A 17,787-nucleotide genomic window follows, 5' to 3' on the forward strand; every position below is an offset into this window, starting at 1 on the left:
AAACCAGGCGGCAGAAAAGCCTTTATCTGCCTGCGACACCAGCAGCTTAAAACTATCACCTGCACTCTCTTTCTCTGACCTCCTTCACCCTCCCTCTACACTCCTCTCTTTTCTTTTTCCTTCAATAGCCAGTGCCTTTTTTCCCCTACTGCAGTCCTGACAGATTGGTCTGGATATCTCTCTTAGTCCCTCATCTTATCCCTGTCTGGGCACTTTGCTCGATACCTTTCTTTTATTTCTTTACAAAGTACAGGAAAGCCAAACACTCACTTGTCATCAGATTTTGTGTCTACATACACCTCCATTTACACACATGAAAGACACATATTTCCCCAGACTTACTCCCCCATGCACATGCTGGGAGATGAAGACACATTTGTTGAGTCAGAGACTTATAATATTAGCTCTTACATTCGGTTAGAAGTGTAATGTGAAGGGAAGTTTTGGTGTCCCATTGGATTGAGCCTGACATGAAAAGCGTCAGTTTTGTTCACTTTTTCTGTATTCAGGTGGTGATCTGTGTGCTGTCTAGGGCACAGATGTTTCAACAGGAGCATAGAAACAGCGCCAAGGAAAGAAGAACAACCTTTTCAGAATATTTCAGGTGAAGGTTTAGGGGCCAATTGGTGTTTGTAAGGAAGGTGGGCGGGTTGGTCATTAGGCCTTCTTTGAATGTGGTCATAGAATGCACTAAAATACTGGTCAGACGTAAATAAGCTAGTAAATTTTCCATTAGTGGCCAAGTGCAATGTGTTATTCGTCTATAGTATTTTCATCTTAGAGCATTTATTTCCAAACAGTGCATTACACTTTCCACACCATTAAAACCATTAAGACTGATAACTTATCCATTTAATCATATGATATGTCTAACATAATTTTGAGTTAATATTGTTTAGTGAAACACTCTTAACTTTGCCTTAAAGATGAACTCTTGGTACCTTGAGCAGCAGTCGTCTCCAGCCGTGTGCATACTGCAGCTACAATGTTTTCGATAAGTTGTTTTGGAAAGTATCATGGACACTTCGTATTTATTTGATTCAAATAAACAAACCTGGTTGTCAGTGTCAAACATATTGCGACCCAACTAGCAAGTTAACATTTTCTGAGCAGCTCAAAGCTTCACCAGCCACAGTAAATATGCTGTGATCCACAATACAGTTGGAAATTTGAACAATACCAGGTCCAAGTGGATTAGAAACACACACCTTGCTAAAACTACTGAAATCCAATACAAGGGCCCTGATAAAAAGCAGTTTTTGAAGCTTATAATCCTCAGTACACTTAATATAGAGCATTTAATGTTCAACATCCTTCCAAAATGTCCAGACAGCTGAATAAATGGCTCTTTCTCACAGTGACAACAACACTAAACATTATAAGCTTTGAGTAAAGGAGGGATTTATTATAGAGCTGTTGTATTGGATTTTAATGGATTTACTGTACCTATACTGGCAAAAGATACAGCCTGAAATCAGAAATTCTGGAAAAGGAAAAGAGAGAACGACAGCAGGCACTAATTATGCATGATGAATATGGATCTGAAACATTGATGGCATGCTTAGGAAGAAATGAGACATACGGGGAGAAGAGAAGAGAAGAGAAGAGAAGAGGAGAAGAGAACTGTCAAATTTCTCTGTCTATTTGTTTTCGACTGTGTGTCTCTATGTGTTCTTTGCCTTATTATCTCCTTTCTTTCTCAGCCCGTCTCTGTTTAATTCTGTCCCTCTATGATTCTGGCATTTTTCCTTCACATTTTTACTTTACATGTCGACACGACACAAACACGTTCCCCCCTCTCTGCATCGTACCATACGGTTCTCACTTCACTCCTCAAACTGACACATCAGAGAGAATCAGCAGGATCTAGCAGATATGGTCCAGTGCCTGTAAGACACCATTGCACTGTTGTTCAAACTGGAAACTGACAGAACAACACAATAATACATCAGAGGCCTTAATACTGACATTTAGCTAGAAAAAAGATTGTTGAGATGTTTCTACCATATTCCTATCTATGCTAACCTGCAACATTCAGCTCACAGGCCACAAATAATGAAAATAAAACACAAGCAAACAAAATTTCTTCACCAGATGGTGAATAAATTGGATGTTGTTCACAAATTGGACAGGTCACTCCTGTGGACATCTGCTGTGCTCCACACCTAAAGTCAATAACGTTTGCAGTTGCTAATATAGTGTAATTTAACTACATTGCCTTCTTTGATTCAAATAAGTCAAATTGCACACTTAATAGAGAGATTTACCTTTAAAACAAGGACATGCACAACCACTCAGTAAAACAAAGTGAAAATTAAATCCTTCCATGTTTGACATTACTGTAGGCAAAGCTTAGCTTGCAAGGCTTTCCCACCTCGATACAACTGCTTCCCGTGGCGCTACAGAAGTTGAATCCTTTATATTCCCTCTCAGTAACTCACAGAGAGCCTGCTAGGCTTGCCTTCCACAATTTTCCTAACTCTCTTCTTGATGTAGCACCAGCGGAGTTGACGATACAGTGCTTTATCCGTCCAACTGGCTCACTTACCGTGAATGGGCTTAAGATGGTAATCCTGTTATCGGGGAATACTACTTGGCACGGATGCAGACCCACACTCACACACAGGCACTAAGGCATACATGAATGCACGCACAAGCACGGAATATGCAACATCTGAGGGGAAGTGTGGGAAAGAAAATAAATAGAATATCAGTAAAATTATGATGAAAAAAGGCATAGTCCAGGTTGACAGCAGCAGCTTGAACTGATAAACACTGAAGTAATTATCTCAGCTCTGGTTTATGAACAATGGCTTTATTGAATAACTAAAAGTGACAAGGTGTGGATGACATGCAGCATAAGTCAAAACATCTACTGCATAGAAATATCTCTTTTAATTATCTGTCACAGCAGAGCAGAAGTGGATGGAGAGTATTTGCAAGAGAATCGAAATACGTGGGTTTCTAAAAGAGTTAGCAGCATCGGCAAGTAATAAATATAAGTTAAAGAACAGAGTTTGCCTATGTGCATCACAATCTGGTCTACTGCTTATTATTCCATTAACTCCTTTACTATGTGATGATGAGCTTAAGGCCTTTTTCTTTCCTTTTACCCCTCAATAGAATAAACATATTTGTTTAGAGTGGTTCCCGGTTTTCTCCGTGTATCACTCCATTAAAAAAAAACACAAAAAATGACTCTGTTTGTATGGAACATCAGCCATGCCTCTGTGCACAGATCACAGAGAAAAAGTTCAATAAAACTGACTCATTGATATTGAACACATCATCCTTCTCTCTAACCTTGTCATACAATATGGATGCCTTTATCACTCTTTTTGCCTCTGTAATATGAAACTAAGGCTGGGATAACATTACAGGAATCAGAAGAATCATCAGCATTTACAAAAAAGTCATAATCTTGAAAATAATAAAAATAAATGCATGTGTTAACAAAGTCATTTACATTTGTCTGCATAGCATACAGATGTCAAAACACTTAACATCAACACTTTCTTAGTTTCAAAACGTGTGATTTATGAATATTCGATTAATGTGCCTTCTTGAGGGCAAGTAAAAAGAAATGCACCATTTACATTTCTGGAAGTGTCTCAATAGTTTGCTCAACATTTGCTTGACCATCAGATGGTTTAAGTCAGAAGAAAACAAACAGGGGCAGACCGCATCAGCAGATATACAGAGCTCTCTCCAAAGTGTCAACAGCCGTCAGCTGCAGTGTCAGCTGCTACCTAACACACTCTGCTCATGTTGGATGTGTTAGCTGTAATGAGTAATGGCTAATTATTACAAGCATGGCATAGGATGGAGAAATTTGAGCATAGCCATCTTTTTTTTTTTTTTTTGAGTATGTCCTGATCAGATGATGTCAGGCTGCTGAGAAATGAGAAACTGAAGAAGGCTTACACACAAGGGAAGAAAAAGAATCTTATGGATTACTTTGCCTTATGATATCAATTAAAGCACAGATCGACCAATAAAGTCAGAACATCCACGGTTTTGACCTGTGCTTAGACTGAAAAAGCTCTGCGGCTCTAGCTTTCAACAAAGCTATCTCAATTTTTTCCCCACAAAGAGCTCAAATCGTTTAAGTGGGAAACAAATGCAACACCTGTGCTGCGAACCAAGACCCGTATCCCACGCGTGAAAAAAACATCTTAATCAGGAAATCACTGGATGCATGCACAGCATTCATAATGATGTTCCAAATGCCACAGCAAACTGCTTCTGTTCTGAAAGTGCCTGAAAAAAACTAGAATAAAAAAATCTTAAAATGTAATATTACTTTATATATACTTTATAAATAAAACATACATCATCAAACAAGCACACATACCTGTCTCTCACTGTCTAGTCTCTAGTCAATACAGACTTTGCTTTTTTCCTGTGGTTTCATTTTAGTTTGTAAGAACAGACGTTTACACCTTAACTTTATTATTTTTAGTCTCAGAGAGGGTTTCATCTACAAAGCACAGTGTGTGTTACCACGGCAGCAGACACTCCAGAGACACTCAAACATACAGAAAAGGTATGGAAGAGTCCAATACAGAGGTCTTCATCCAGGCACATCAGCAGCACAAGTATTTTGTTTTGAGATCTAATTTGATGTGGTGTTTGTGTTCTCTCTCAATGTCTCGAGCAGTCAAGGACAGTGACCCTTGCACTCACAGAAAAGCTGTTTGGCTGAACAAGAGTGAAGTGATATGCAGACATGACACAAAAGCTACACTTTAAAGAGGCATCCCTATGTGACAGACTTGATTAGCCAAGTAGATATATCCTAATCTATTCAAACACATCTTCATGAAGCCAAAAGGCAATGTAACACACAAATGCCATAAATGTATAAGAAGCAAGGAAAAAGTAGAAAATTACAATGTATGTACAATAGCCCACATATGAATCCTTTGTTCAGATATAATATCAATTAAACACAGTGAAAAAGAGAAATTATAGGCACTGATTTAAAAACAAAAAGTTGGAGAAGGCCTTGGGTTGTTGAATTCACTTGTTTGTTGTTTAGTTTCAAATCAAAGAAGTCTGAATGGCTCATAACAGCAGATCTAAAAGTAAGCTTGGCCTCAAAGCATCCGCTTGTCTATAAACTAACAGTAGTGCTTCAAAATTGCTTCTTTAACAAACAATAAGTCATTCCAATATAAGCCGATGAAACTGGACAGTTTCACACTGTTCTTTATTTAGTAATAATACGACATAAACATGGAAGCATGTTTTGCAAATTCATTTTAAAAAAGGGAGTTTTCTCATTCCAACATCCTAAAGCAAGCAAGACGAACCTGCCAAAAAGATGGAAATAGAAGGCACGAAAGCCTTGAAGATTGCTAAACTGGATTCATTAGATTCGTTAGTTTTAATAATCAATAAACTTTAGATAATAGTTTACGGTGCTGGAGTGTCTTTAGGACAAGATATGACTATTCTTTATTGGCCCAGCCAAAGGTAAATTTTAAATGCTTAAAAAAGTTTGTGAACACAATTGAAAGCATGTTCACAAACAACTTGAGTGGAACTACCATGAAAAATAACAGTTTTTTAAAAAAGTCTAATTGTACTTGTTTAAAATAAATGAGGCACACATTTCATTCAGTGGATGTGAACGCTTCTAAATACTTAAGCTTGTAGACAGCATAACAACAGAATGACCTTCCACAAAACAAAATGGATCGCAACCAATGCCTTTTTATGGAGCATGTGAAATACAAGATCTGAAGCAGATGTTCTGCCTCATCTTGTAATTTATTGTCATCTGCTGTTGAGTTTGGAATACACTCAAGTAGTTCCGTCTACATAATAAGCACAATTTCCCACCTCATCTTCATGCCTCGATTCTCTTTCTCCTTTATTAGTGGTCAGCATGTCCTCTGCACCGTGCAGCACTTATCATTGCAATTCATCTATCTTGTTAGAGTTTGTTTTCTTATCTCTGCTCAAGATGTCTTTCGTTTGTTCTTGGTTTTCAGTTGGTATTCACATTCATAATCTTGATGACAGACATGTTTTTGTGTATTCAACCACATGTCTAAAAGTGAAACTACCTGGGTGGTGTGTATGCTGAAACATGCTTTTTTCTTACGGTTTCAAAGAGATCATGAAAGTAAGTCAAAGATTGCTTGTCTTTTTTTGCTGGCTTTGTCATGCAGAGATTATTTACACATGTTACCAATTATTTATGCAATTTTTTGATGCTTCAAGTTAATCACGATCGTGTTTTATCTCCTTCATCAAGTCCTTAAAATTTTCATGTCCCTTCATCATATCCTTGTATTTTTTTTACTGCAATAAAAAAAGGAGAGTTGATTGTTTTTAGTTCCAAGTCCATTTCTTCTTCTTCTTCTTCCTCCCCTAACCTGTCTTTTTCAGACTTCTTCTCTCCATCTTTCTTGTCTTTTCTTGCTCTCATCTTCCTCTTCATTCTTCCTCTCCATCCACTTAGGGGTCAAGCAGTGACCTTGTTTGTGTCTAGGTCGTGTTCTTGCTGAGTGCCTGTGCAGCCTCGTGCTGCCACCTGATCAGCCTTGCTTTCAGCCTCACTATCGATCGCATTCCACTCACCCCTCAAGGGCAGAAATCCAAAACCATATTCCAGACCGCAGCCCTCATCTTCCTCCCTCCATTCCTTCCTCTTTCCCACTTCTTTTTTCTCTGCCTCTCCACTTTTCTCATCTATAATTCTCTCTCTACCTTTTCCTCGTATAGAATTCATCACGCACGGACACACCCATGCAAGTCTCAAGGTTGCAATGACCAGAAGACCCATGAATAAATAATAAGGAGGTAGGAATCACTTTCAGAAAAACCATTTACTCTCCTATTGTGTTTTTGAAGAAGCTGTGAGAGTGTGTGTGCGAGCTCTATTTGTGTGTAACAAGAAAAGCTTTGTGAGCGAGACTACAGTGCTTTGTTAACTAAAAGCCCCGCTGTCTCAGGAGTTAACTTGAGTGATGCTATGAGCACCTTGTAGGTGACCTCTAACACTGATTTTTTTTTCCTTGTGTACATACTTTGATTTCTTTTTCCTTCTTTCTTTAAAGAGTCTTACAATATTTGTGGGTATAACCAATGAGGTTGGCAGAAGGACAGCGTAGCAGAAAGGCAACGTGTCACCTTGTCTTGAAAAACTCATTCTTTTAAAATTGTCTAAGGTCATTTTTGCCATGAAACAAAACAAAGAGGTGAGTATGGTCCTGTTGTTTTGTTTTCTGCGAACACAATATGCATACAGTTTGACTTTTCCCAAAGTAAGATGGTCCGTGAGCTAAACTGTTTTTGACTTGATATATGCTTTGTTGCAGTTGGTCTGAAGTACAGAGACAATAGAAATGAGAGTGAGAGCTTAAAATGAACAGAAAAAGAGGCAGTGTGGAATAGGGAATTTAAGGAGATATAGGCAGGGACAGGATGAAGAAAAAATAAGCGTGGAAGAGAGAAGGATAAGACAAGGACGAAAGAAGAGTAAAGGGAAGAAATGACTTGTAGTGAGTGATAAAAAGGAGAAAGCAGAGACTGAGACAATATGAAGGAGAAGGCAGCAACAAAAAGAGGAAAACAGACATAGACAAAGAAAGACATAGACAAAGAAAGAAATGATTAGATTTTTCTCTCCTCTGTATGGATCAGGGTGAGAGCTCCCATTTCAATCCAATCTAGCTCAGGCAAAAGTAAACAATCAGTCTTGATAAAGGATTGGATAAATCCTCAATCAGTCTCATTTTCAGTAAAGAAGCTATTTATTGGGCTGGCCTCACATGGCTAAATTGGATCCTCCTTCTTCTGAGCAAGCTGAAGTGAGAGAGAAAAAGCGGAGAAAGTGAATCATCTCGCTCCGAGAAGGCACAGATGAAAGTTTTTGCGAATAAAATGGTCCTTGCATTAAAAAATAATACACAGTATAAAAGTCTTTAATGGTAATACATGTGGACTGAAAATGTAGGAAAAGCCACTGCCAATCAGAACTCATACATCATATTCCTGTGATCTTAAATCGACTCATCAAAATGTGGGACAAGTAGCTCCCTCACAAAGCCAGAAACCAGAGACAGGCAGAACACTCTGAACTGGTATGAAACAACTCGTGATTAATAAAATATAAAGCCCTAATGTTTCTAAAGAGTCAGTGTGGTCTGCTATGGAGTGGGTGTGTTTATTAATAAATGCATTAAAATGTTGTCAGCATAAATTTGTAAGTCTATTGTTTCTCTGAAGGGTGAAAACAGAGAGCATTATGAGGACATTCGTGTTAGAATAGAGTACAGCCATTAATAATAACAAAGCTGCCAGAACACTTGGAACATCTTGCCTGTCTGCCAACACCTAGAGGCCAATACAAACTTCCCAGTTAGGATGGGGAGTGGGGGAAGGACGCAGTTCACTGCAGTAGCTGTCATATCTCTTTTTCTTCTTCATGAGGTGAACATTCACCAGAATAAAGCGACCAGCTCCAAAATAAGATGAAAACAGTTCTACTCCTATGGAAAACAAACAGAAATGATCCAACAGAAAAGAAATAAGATTATTTCTGTAATATTTCTATGTATTACACTATGAGCTACCCGCAAAGCAGCACTTTTACTTTGTTATCAAGTCGTGCATATACAACATAAAGCATTACCTATACATATATTCATTTTCTTTTTCATAAAAACATTGGTAGCTTTATACAATTGCTAAGAAAGATAACACCACATAAACTGTTTTAAATGGTTTTGACCATACTTTATTTAGATATTTCTTAGTTTTGAAAATACTGACACTTCTTCTTTTAATAATCTTTCGCCACATGTTTTCACATGTCATAGTGCATCATATAGCTTTCATATAAAAAGAATTTCAGGCAGAGCTAATATAATAAGAAGAAGACTGCAAAAATATATATCAGGCTCTATCGCTCTGTTCTGGGATCTCTCTGCCCTGCAAAGAGCAAATATGGAAAGTATAGTAATGAAGAGAGAGCACTATTCCCCACTTTTTCATGTATATACATGTAAAGGTAGAGGTTGAGAAAAGAAAAAGCAAAATCCCCAGAACATTGCATGAAATTGGTGGAGGGACTGTGGTAGAAATCTGAGTTAAATTACAGACTGTAAGACTCCTAGTGTCTTCCTATATTCTTTATTCAACCTTTATGAAGGGTCCAAAGGGGTCCAGAAGGGTTTCTTTTCTTTTGTTGTGGGTATGTGGCAACAAAGGAAAAAGAAACCCCCAGCCTATAAAGCTTGGCTTATCACATACATAGAATATCTGCTGTCTGTCTGGAGTGAAAGTAGCTTTACTTTCACAGAACATAAAATTATTCCGAACCTGCTTCTTCTCTCCTAAGGATCATACAAAGAGTCTGTTTCACACCCCAAATTCCTATATACTGATAAAGACAGTTCATACATGTGTCAGATAATAGTTAAACAAATAGACAATTGTACAACAACTTGCATTAACTTGTATTTTTCTATTACAGGTTGCAAGAACATGATTTTAAAGTAGTAATATTATCTTTTTGTGGCTAAAAACATCATAAGTTGGATTAATATTAGCGACGTTTCATCCAAAGAATCCCTGAGCCTTATAGGTTGGATGCCTATTGTGAACGTTTACAAAAGTGCAACATGTTAGAGCAAACAGACAAAAACGGCTTTGTGAGCTTTCATTTTTAGTCTAGTCACTATGACTAATGTATAAAATGTAATGTACCAGAAAAAAAATACCTGAAACCACAACTTTGTGTGTTGCCAGAACTGGAGATTCAATATGTGTAAGGAAGAGACTGCATGAGAAGTAAGGATGGATGGAGGAGAAGCTGGGGTGACAAAGATCAAGTTATCAATACAGCCAAAGGAGATCAGTGGAAACTCTGTAACCCCAATGGGACACAGTGCAGAATGCTACAGTGTGCTATTCAAGCAGAGCACACTCGGACAGAGGTCAACACTCTCACCGTTTACGTCCACTGTAACAGTAAAAATCTTTTTCTGGTTTTTGTATGTGATGTGTTTCATGTTCCCTTAATGAAGGTAGCATAAAACACTAACAAAACACTAGCACACCTGTTTGTCAGTAACAGGTTTATGCTGCTATCTTTATGCAATCACTCAATAACATGGCCGTCAAATTCCCTCTCTAATCACCAGATCAGAATCCAAAAGAACATTATTTTGGATGTGATATATGAAAAGATTTGCAGCATGTATGCACAACTGAAAAATGATCAAATCTGCATAAAAAACAAACAAAATGTGGTATAGTTGTTGATGGTGTGGCTGACTGAGGATTTTTCCAAAGTGCCGATCTACTGGGATTTTTACACACAACCATCTCTAAAGTTTCCAGAGAATGGTTCAAAACAGGAAAAAGTGAGCAGTGGCTCATGGTGAAAACGCTTTATTGATGGCAGAGTTCAGAGAAAAATCACCATATTTGTTCAAGTTGATGGAAAGGCAACAGTAAAACAAATAACCGGTTAAAAGAACGGGCTTAGAGGGCCCCTAATGGACCACAGCATCAGATGAACACACCAGGTGCCACTCATGTCACATAAAGACAGAAAGACAGTGAGATGAAAGGATCAGAATTTGTGCATAAGTCCTGATGTTAGGGAAGGGTTTAGGGTATTTTTGAGCCCCTTAGTACAAATAGAGCATAATTTGAATGTTGAAGTCTACAAAAGCATTGTTGCTGACTCTGTCCACTGTAAACATCTTATAATGGCAACGCTCAGTATTTCACAGCTCATATCATTACAGTCTGGTCTCTCAGTTCACTGTACTTAAATGGTACTTCTGGGATGTGGTGGAAGCTAGGAATCAAATCAGGAAGGGGCTGCCCACAAATGTGCAGAAACTGTAATAATATTGTGTCGTTTTCAGCCAGATCTCTGAGGGTTGTATTTTGCACTTGCACAATGAATAATTAAGGCAGAAACCAACACAGCTATAGCACAATGTAACTAAGAAAGGATCTGACTTCTCCAGTGCCGCCATAATTCCTTGTTATTAACCCCACACTGACCCATTATGTTCTCTTTCTGTGTTTGTATCTTAGCTCTGTCTTCGCCTGTCTTTGTAGTGCATTTTGTATGTGGTTTCACTTTACATTACAGCTTATTGTTCATTTGAATTGTTATTGTTACTACATTAGCAAATTGCATTACGAAGCTGGGTAAAACCTATAACCTTTGGTAGAGTTAATAATTTCAAATAGCTCTAGCTAAACAGCTCTGGTCCATCAGCCTGTTCCACATCCTTAACTCTTCATTTCACACAACATGGATATGACCTTACAATTCTGACAGCTGGTGGCTTTCAGCTTCTAAAATATGTTGTAAAGAGTGGTTTTAGAAAAATATCAGGATGTTGCTCTTTAATCCAAGGTGACTGACTGTTCTACACTTGGAGTAGCTCAGTAGTAAATCCAATGGGTCCAGGTGCCATTTGACATCATGGAATCTAACACTAACAAAAGCAACTAAAAGTTTAGAAGTGCTCGGACCTTGGCGTGGATGTTTTTAATAATACTCACAATGATGTCTAAATGAACAAAAGCACAGTGGCCATAGTAATTAACTTATTTTCTTCAAGTTTGATCGACTAAATAATCATATTTTTATTTTTATTTGGAATATCTATAAAATTGTCAAGCAATTTACATATATATTTTCCTCTTCAACTTTGAATGTGAATGATATAATAAAGATATATTACTTCTCATTCCATTTCTGGTGCAAGGACAGAGAAATGCAAATGTTTCCTGAGCTGCACTTCTTCACTAGTTCTTTATTTGTCTTTTCCGTCTCTAACTGCCTCTATCTGTTTGTTTGCATCTACATACACATTGCCTCACTGACGGCAGCACATGCACTAACTCAACTGATGTCTCTTTGCCAGAGGCACTGTACATCTTGTCTGTGCACACGCTATATATATTTTACATTCTGACAATGTGACCAAAGTGATCATTATTCAAAATACAGTTCCACCTCCGACCAAGAGAACAAGCAATCACTGACGCAATTTCCTACATCTTTGAACTGCTCTAGGGGAATGAACTTGTGTAGTATGTGTTATGCAGAGTATGTTTTGTGTAATGATTATTCCAGCGTTGCTGAAAATAAAAGTTTTATTAAAAGTTGCATTTGTTTCTGGGAACGCGGCCTGTAAATTTAAAGTCTACATCTGTATGTGTGTGTGTCTATGTTTGTATCCAAGAGCAAGCGAGTCACAGAGACAGAGAGAATTGGAGGAAACAAATGGGAAAGACAGCCACTCTTAGTATGGGCAGGTAAGGTCAACAGTTTGGTATGTAATTAGACTCTGCGCCTGTTGTACAAATGATTGTTTTGCATCTGCAGAGTCATGCAATCAAGCCCTTTTTTGTTGTGTTTTTTTTTTTAAACACACACTCTCATACACATCCATCGTCGAGTTACACATACACACAAATAGAAGAAAACAAGGCTTTAGACACAGGCGCTGTTTTATTCATGCTGATGTGATGCCAGTGGACATGCACCCGTGAGGAACACTGCTTTTCTCACCTCACACACTTGCACACAAGTACACACAACACACACAACCCCTCCACAGTCACCTCAGTTCATTTCATTTCATCTAGCTATGTACGCTCACACAGATGTATGCTCACAGAGAGATCCTGATGCAAAATGTTTCACTGGGGTTCAACCCAGGGAGCCAGATGGGTCGAGGGTGGACTGCACCTCCTGCTCAAGTTTTATGAGCGTGCTGTTTGGAAAGTATTTTTCACTTTTTGTTAATGCGTATATTTGGTGTTAGTATGGTCATATATTTTAAGGACTGCTTATATGTACATACTGTGTATGTAAAATATGTCTTTATAAAAGATTAAAGCAATCCTCCTTTAAGTATACAAATTGCTAATGCACGCAAAGCCTAGCATGCACAATGGTTTCATCCTCTTCAATTCTTTCTAATGTAGGTTCATATATACCCATTACTTATTTATATTCACAGTACATGTGATCATTCTTGTGCTAGTTTTGAGAACTTTATTTTTATAGTACAATATAACTATAATATAATAATAATATAGTTTGTCATTTACAAGAGATCCATTACTGTAGCTGGAGAGTTAGCCTCGCTAAAGGCAGGTGTTTTAATTGAACTGAAACAGTTTAGCCTCCTAGGACCTGGCGTCCACATATGTGGACATCATATTTTGGGTTATTTACACCAAAATATTTAATTTTGCTCTACAAAGGCCTGATATCCACTTACGAGGTCATTATACTGCTACTGTTCTATCAAAATTTTAAACGAATATCCTCATATGAGGCTCTCATTTTTCTTAGGAACAAAAATCTGGTAAAAAAAAAAATGAAAATCTGGTAATTCTTTGTTTTTACATTCATTGGGTCCCAATCAGCCCAAATATCAAAGAGAAATTAAAAATGCATGCGGTGGAAGAGTGCGGGTCTTAGGAGGTTAAGTACAGAGTACAGATTTTTCCATTTTAATCACTCCGTAGAACTTAACTGATGACATTAAGTCAGAAAGCAGATTCTTTATATAAAGTTGCCCCTACTCATCAAAACCATTTTAAAGGGCAAAATTACATGTACTGAATCTCTTTCTCCTTCTTTGTCACATACAAACCAAGATATATACGTGTATTCACAGAAATAGTGAGAAAAGACCACGCTCTAGGCTATTTGGACTCAAAAGTGGGTGGGCAGAGGCATAAGCTGATCGCTAGGCTTTTGCCCATCAAGCTGGGATTCCAGTCCCGTCTGAACTATTAATATCTGATGTTCTTTTTTTTTCCTTTTTGTTTTCAATGTTTCCTTATTTAGGATAAGGCACAAAAAAACTACTTGTTTCAGAATACAGAACACATGGTCCAAAATGTATTTTGTAACGTATTCCTTTACATTACTCAATGAGCGTAACGTATTCTGAATACTTTAGATGGTTTAAACTGGATTGGTTTAAGAAATGGTAACTGTTTTGGTTAAAATACATCCTTTTGCAGGTAAAACAGAGTTCATGTACTAAACTCCCTGTAAAACCAGAACACCAGTGGCATTGTAGCTGAGATGGCTCAGAAAACCACCTCACTTCACATGTTATTGCTTGTAAAATGACAAGTGTGACCATGACCTTGAGCTTCAGCACAATTTTAGTGAAGAGCCATTAGGTAATCCTTCTCTATAGGCTTAATTACATTTTGAACAATACTGTAGGAAGAGTAATATTTATTGTGAAATGTGCAGGTGGAAACACGGTCATCAGTTGCTCATTCAAATGAGATAAAAATGATACTAAAAGGGTGCTAAAGTGTGTATGTAACAAGTTTGGAGTTGGCTTAAATGTTTCACAGAGTGAACAAAGGAAAGTATGGCTTTAGTTAATTCCAGTGTAAACAGAGTAAATTAAGAGATTATGTGACTAAACCCAAACAAAACAATGACACGATAAACATAAGTAATGACTCACTGGTGATTCATATTATTTATGCTACCGCGTACAGGGCAACTGATGGTAATGATAAAATGTGTCCATGTTGCCTGAAGTGTTTTCAGTCACCAGCATGTTTTGCCTGAAAGTGCTGCAGTGAAAATAGTCCCTACATGTAAACAAAGTTGAATTTTCCCAGCTTTGAGGAGGTGTTCATGCATTATAACAACATCATCATCTTCACATGACCTTAGGCTTTCTTATATTTGTCTTGGGAAAATAGCAAATAAATGCCAGTTTTAATAAACTATATAAATGCATTTTAATAGATAATATATCAAACACAGTTTACATCAAAACATTCATCAGACTAAATGAGAGTAGCCCATATGGTTGCTAAAACTATGTTTTAGAATGACAAGAGACATTGCTGTCAAGGTATCATTGAGCAAGAGAGGTGGAACGTACCTGCTCACTCAGTGAAGGTCACAGCGGATCACCAAGAACATATACTGCTTGTATAAATGCACATTTTAATAAATGCCCAGTGGGAGATCTTGGAGCTTACCTGGGGTCGTGGATGTCCTTTAACAATACACTGAAGCACTAGTGTGTCTCCTTCTTTGATTGTGTAGATTCTCTCACTCATGTTATCATCTTTGACGTTACATGCTGCGCCCGAGTGCACAATCTGGGCGTTGGCAGGAGCTGTGAAAGAAGGCATGGACACACACACACACACATACACCACAACCAAGCATGTAGTCATGCAGGCACACACATATACACACAGACAAACACAAAGGAAGAGAAAACCACATTACATATTTAGTAACATTTCTGCAGCAGAATTAAAGGTCATAGTCTTGTGGGTGTATGTGTAACACTAGTGCTAGTATTGATGACTCAGATAAATAAATATATCACATTACTCCTTTATCTGCATGATCTGAGTTGTCTTTTTTTTTCCTGTACTTGTAGCAGTGTCATGTGGATCAGTGTCTGAGGGAATGCAGACATTTATTGGGAAACTGAAACGTTGGTCACCTTTAGAAGTTCAAAAGGTTGAATCTTCACTCTGGACCAATGTTTTTGTCTTTTACAGATTTAGTTGTGCGGTAATGGAAGTTTTATATTTTAGACGTTACAAAATAGGTTTAATAAAGTTGGTAGTTGTAACCTGTGTCAGTCTGCATTATACTATCATGTGGAAAAAAATCAAATGGACTCGTATGGCTTGTTTAGAAGGGTTGCCAAGATGAAGCCTTGTTTCTCTAAAAAGAACATGACAGCACAACTTAGGTTTGCAAAGCTGTATCTGAGCAAACCATAAAACCCCTGGACAAATTTCCCTTAGACAAACAAGACCAAAGTGGAAACGTCTGGCCATAATGCACAGCACCACATTTAGTGAAAACCAAAAAACAGCATATCAGTAGGTGATGATTTAGACTTGCAATCACTGACTGAACCATGAACTCCTCTGTATACCAAAGTATTCTAGGCTGTGATGTGAGGCCAGCTGTCAAACAGCTAAAGCTTGATCAAAACTATGTCAATGATCTCAAGCATACCAGTAAATCTCCAATGGAATAGCTGAGAAAGAAAAAGAATCAAGGTGTTGCAATAGCCCAGTTAAAGTCCTAACCAAGTTCAACCCAACTGAAATATTATGGTGAGACTTTAAGAGAGTTATGTATAAATGAAAGTCTGCAAATCTCAATAAACAGAAGCAAACTTTTTTATGAAGAGGGTTTGAATATTTTTGTTGTAGAAAATATCAACAGCTTATTAAATTGTCAGACTTTTTTCTTCAGTCCAGATGTTTGATCTTCTGGTCTAAATTGGATCCAAATGGAACAAGTGGTCTATGGCCCAAATCATGACCAAAGATATAACTAATTCCAATTTCAGTTGTTGATTTTGATCTGAAAAAGTCTAAGGCTGGTTCATTATTGATCCCCCCCCCCCCAAAAAAAAAATAAATAAATCTATGTGTACAGTATTCATAACAAAAAATGAAAACAAGATTATCTGTCCTGTTATAATAATCAACAAACTCCCACATCTCAATAAAACATGGAGTAGAAAGCAGTTTGTGGCATACTCTGTAGCAATAATGTATGACAGATGCATGATGGGAACTCTTTGCGGTGACAATATCTGCACAGCACTGACCCATGTGGAGGCTGGCTCGCGTGCAAATAGACTCAGATGGCTTCACCTCCCTTATGATGAGGTAAGACAGGAGGGGGGTGGGAAGAAATGGAGACAGAGCGAGAGAATCAGCGGGTGTGGAGGAAAACGCCAGAGAGGAGTGTGAAACCCCAGAGAGAAACATGGGGGACGGGGCAGCACAATGATGTGATTAGCATCGATTCACAGGGAGAACAAATCTTCACTGTGCTGTACGACTGTTATCATTGAACGGACAGGAAGAAAGTGGGCAGCCTGTTCACCTTAAACTTCAACTCGATCAGACATAACAGCTGGCGTGATCCACAGCCAGAAATCAAGTTCAAAATAAAAGAAGGTTTAAAATTTGTCTCTCTATGTTCCCGCTCATGCTAATAGCTTAAGGTGTGACAGCACAGCAAGTGTAACTTTCTGCTTATATTTGTAATTTTTGAATGATATTTTCATTTATGGGATATTTTTTTTAATCCCCCCCAAAAAGAAGTAAAAGGGATGAAAGAGAAGACTGTAGGTCAAACTGACTCCCAGTTGCAAAGACGTGGTTAGTAAAATCTGTGATTTTGGCTTATGGCTGTAGCTTTCTAAACCACATCGGTACTGTCAGTGACCAGACCTCTGTGCCCTGTGAGCACAAAAAGTAATCCTGTGAATCTTGTTGTTTGGCTATCATCATTTTGTTCTTATTTTCTGAAGATTTATATTTTAGAAAAGAAAAGAGGAAACGAGGGCATTTGTGGTATGAGCGCAGTTACTCATTTCGTGTACGTATTACAGTAAGCACATGCTGGCTGTGTGCACCAAAGGAATGTGTGTTTGTGTGTTTGTGATTGTAAACGAAACTGTGCGCTTGAGGAGCTCATCAAAAAAGCAGTCAATCATTTACTGCTTCAGTCTTTTCATTATTGTACTGAAAAAAAAAAATCATACCAAAACCATTTCTTCTCTAACTTCTCCTGACTTTGTGCTAAAAGAACAAAAAATCACTTTTTAAACATATTAAAAAGTTTGAAATGTAAGCCAGATTTAAATGCAGTGCTCCTTTTTCTTGGTTATGTTGAAATTCATTTAAATAACTTAACAGACGCAGGTCTTTTCAGCACCCAAGCTGTCTCTAGTTCATAAACCGAACCAC

At 37.8% G+C, this 17,787-nt stretch overlaps 1 protein-coding gene across 2 annotated transcripts in view; it reads right to left on the reverse strand.

Annotated features, from left to right (window-relative positions):
• Positions 1-17,787, reverse strand: part of mdga1 (MAM domain containing glycosylphosphatidylinositol anchor 1) — a 184,766-nt gene that overhangs the window by 116,087 nt on the left and 50,892 nt on the right. For both annotated transcript variants that reach the window (XM_084930628.1, XM_084930619.1), the window contains exon 3: positions 15,028-15,167. In XM_084930628.1, the coding sequence (XP_084786754.1) occupies positions 15,028-15,167 (140 nt within the window). The remainder of the gene's footprint in view (positions 1-15,027; positions 15,168-17,787) is intronic.

Source organism: Perissodus microlepis, chromosome 1, assembly GCF_051167445.1.
Source record: "Perissodus microlepis isolate ML-2025 ecotype Zambia chromosome 1, ASM5116744v1, whole genome shotgun sequence".
Lineage (NCBI taxonomy): Eukaryota > Metazoa > Chordata > Actinopteri > Cichliformes > Cichlidae > Perissodus > Perissodus microlepis.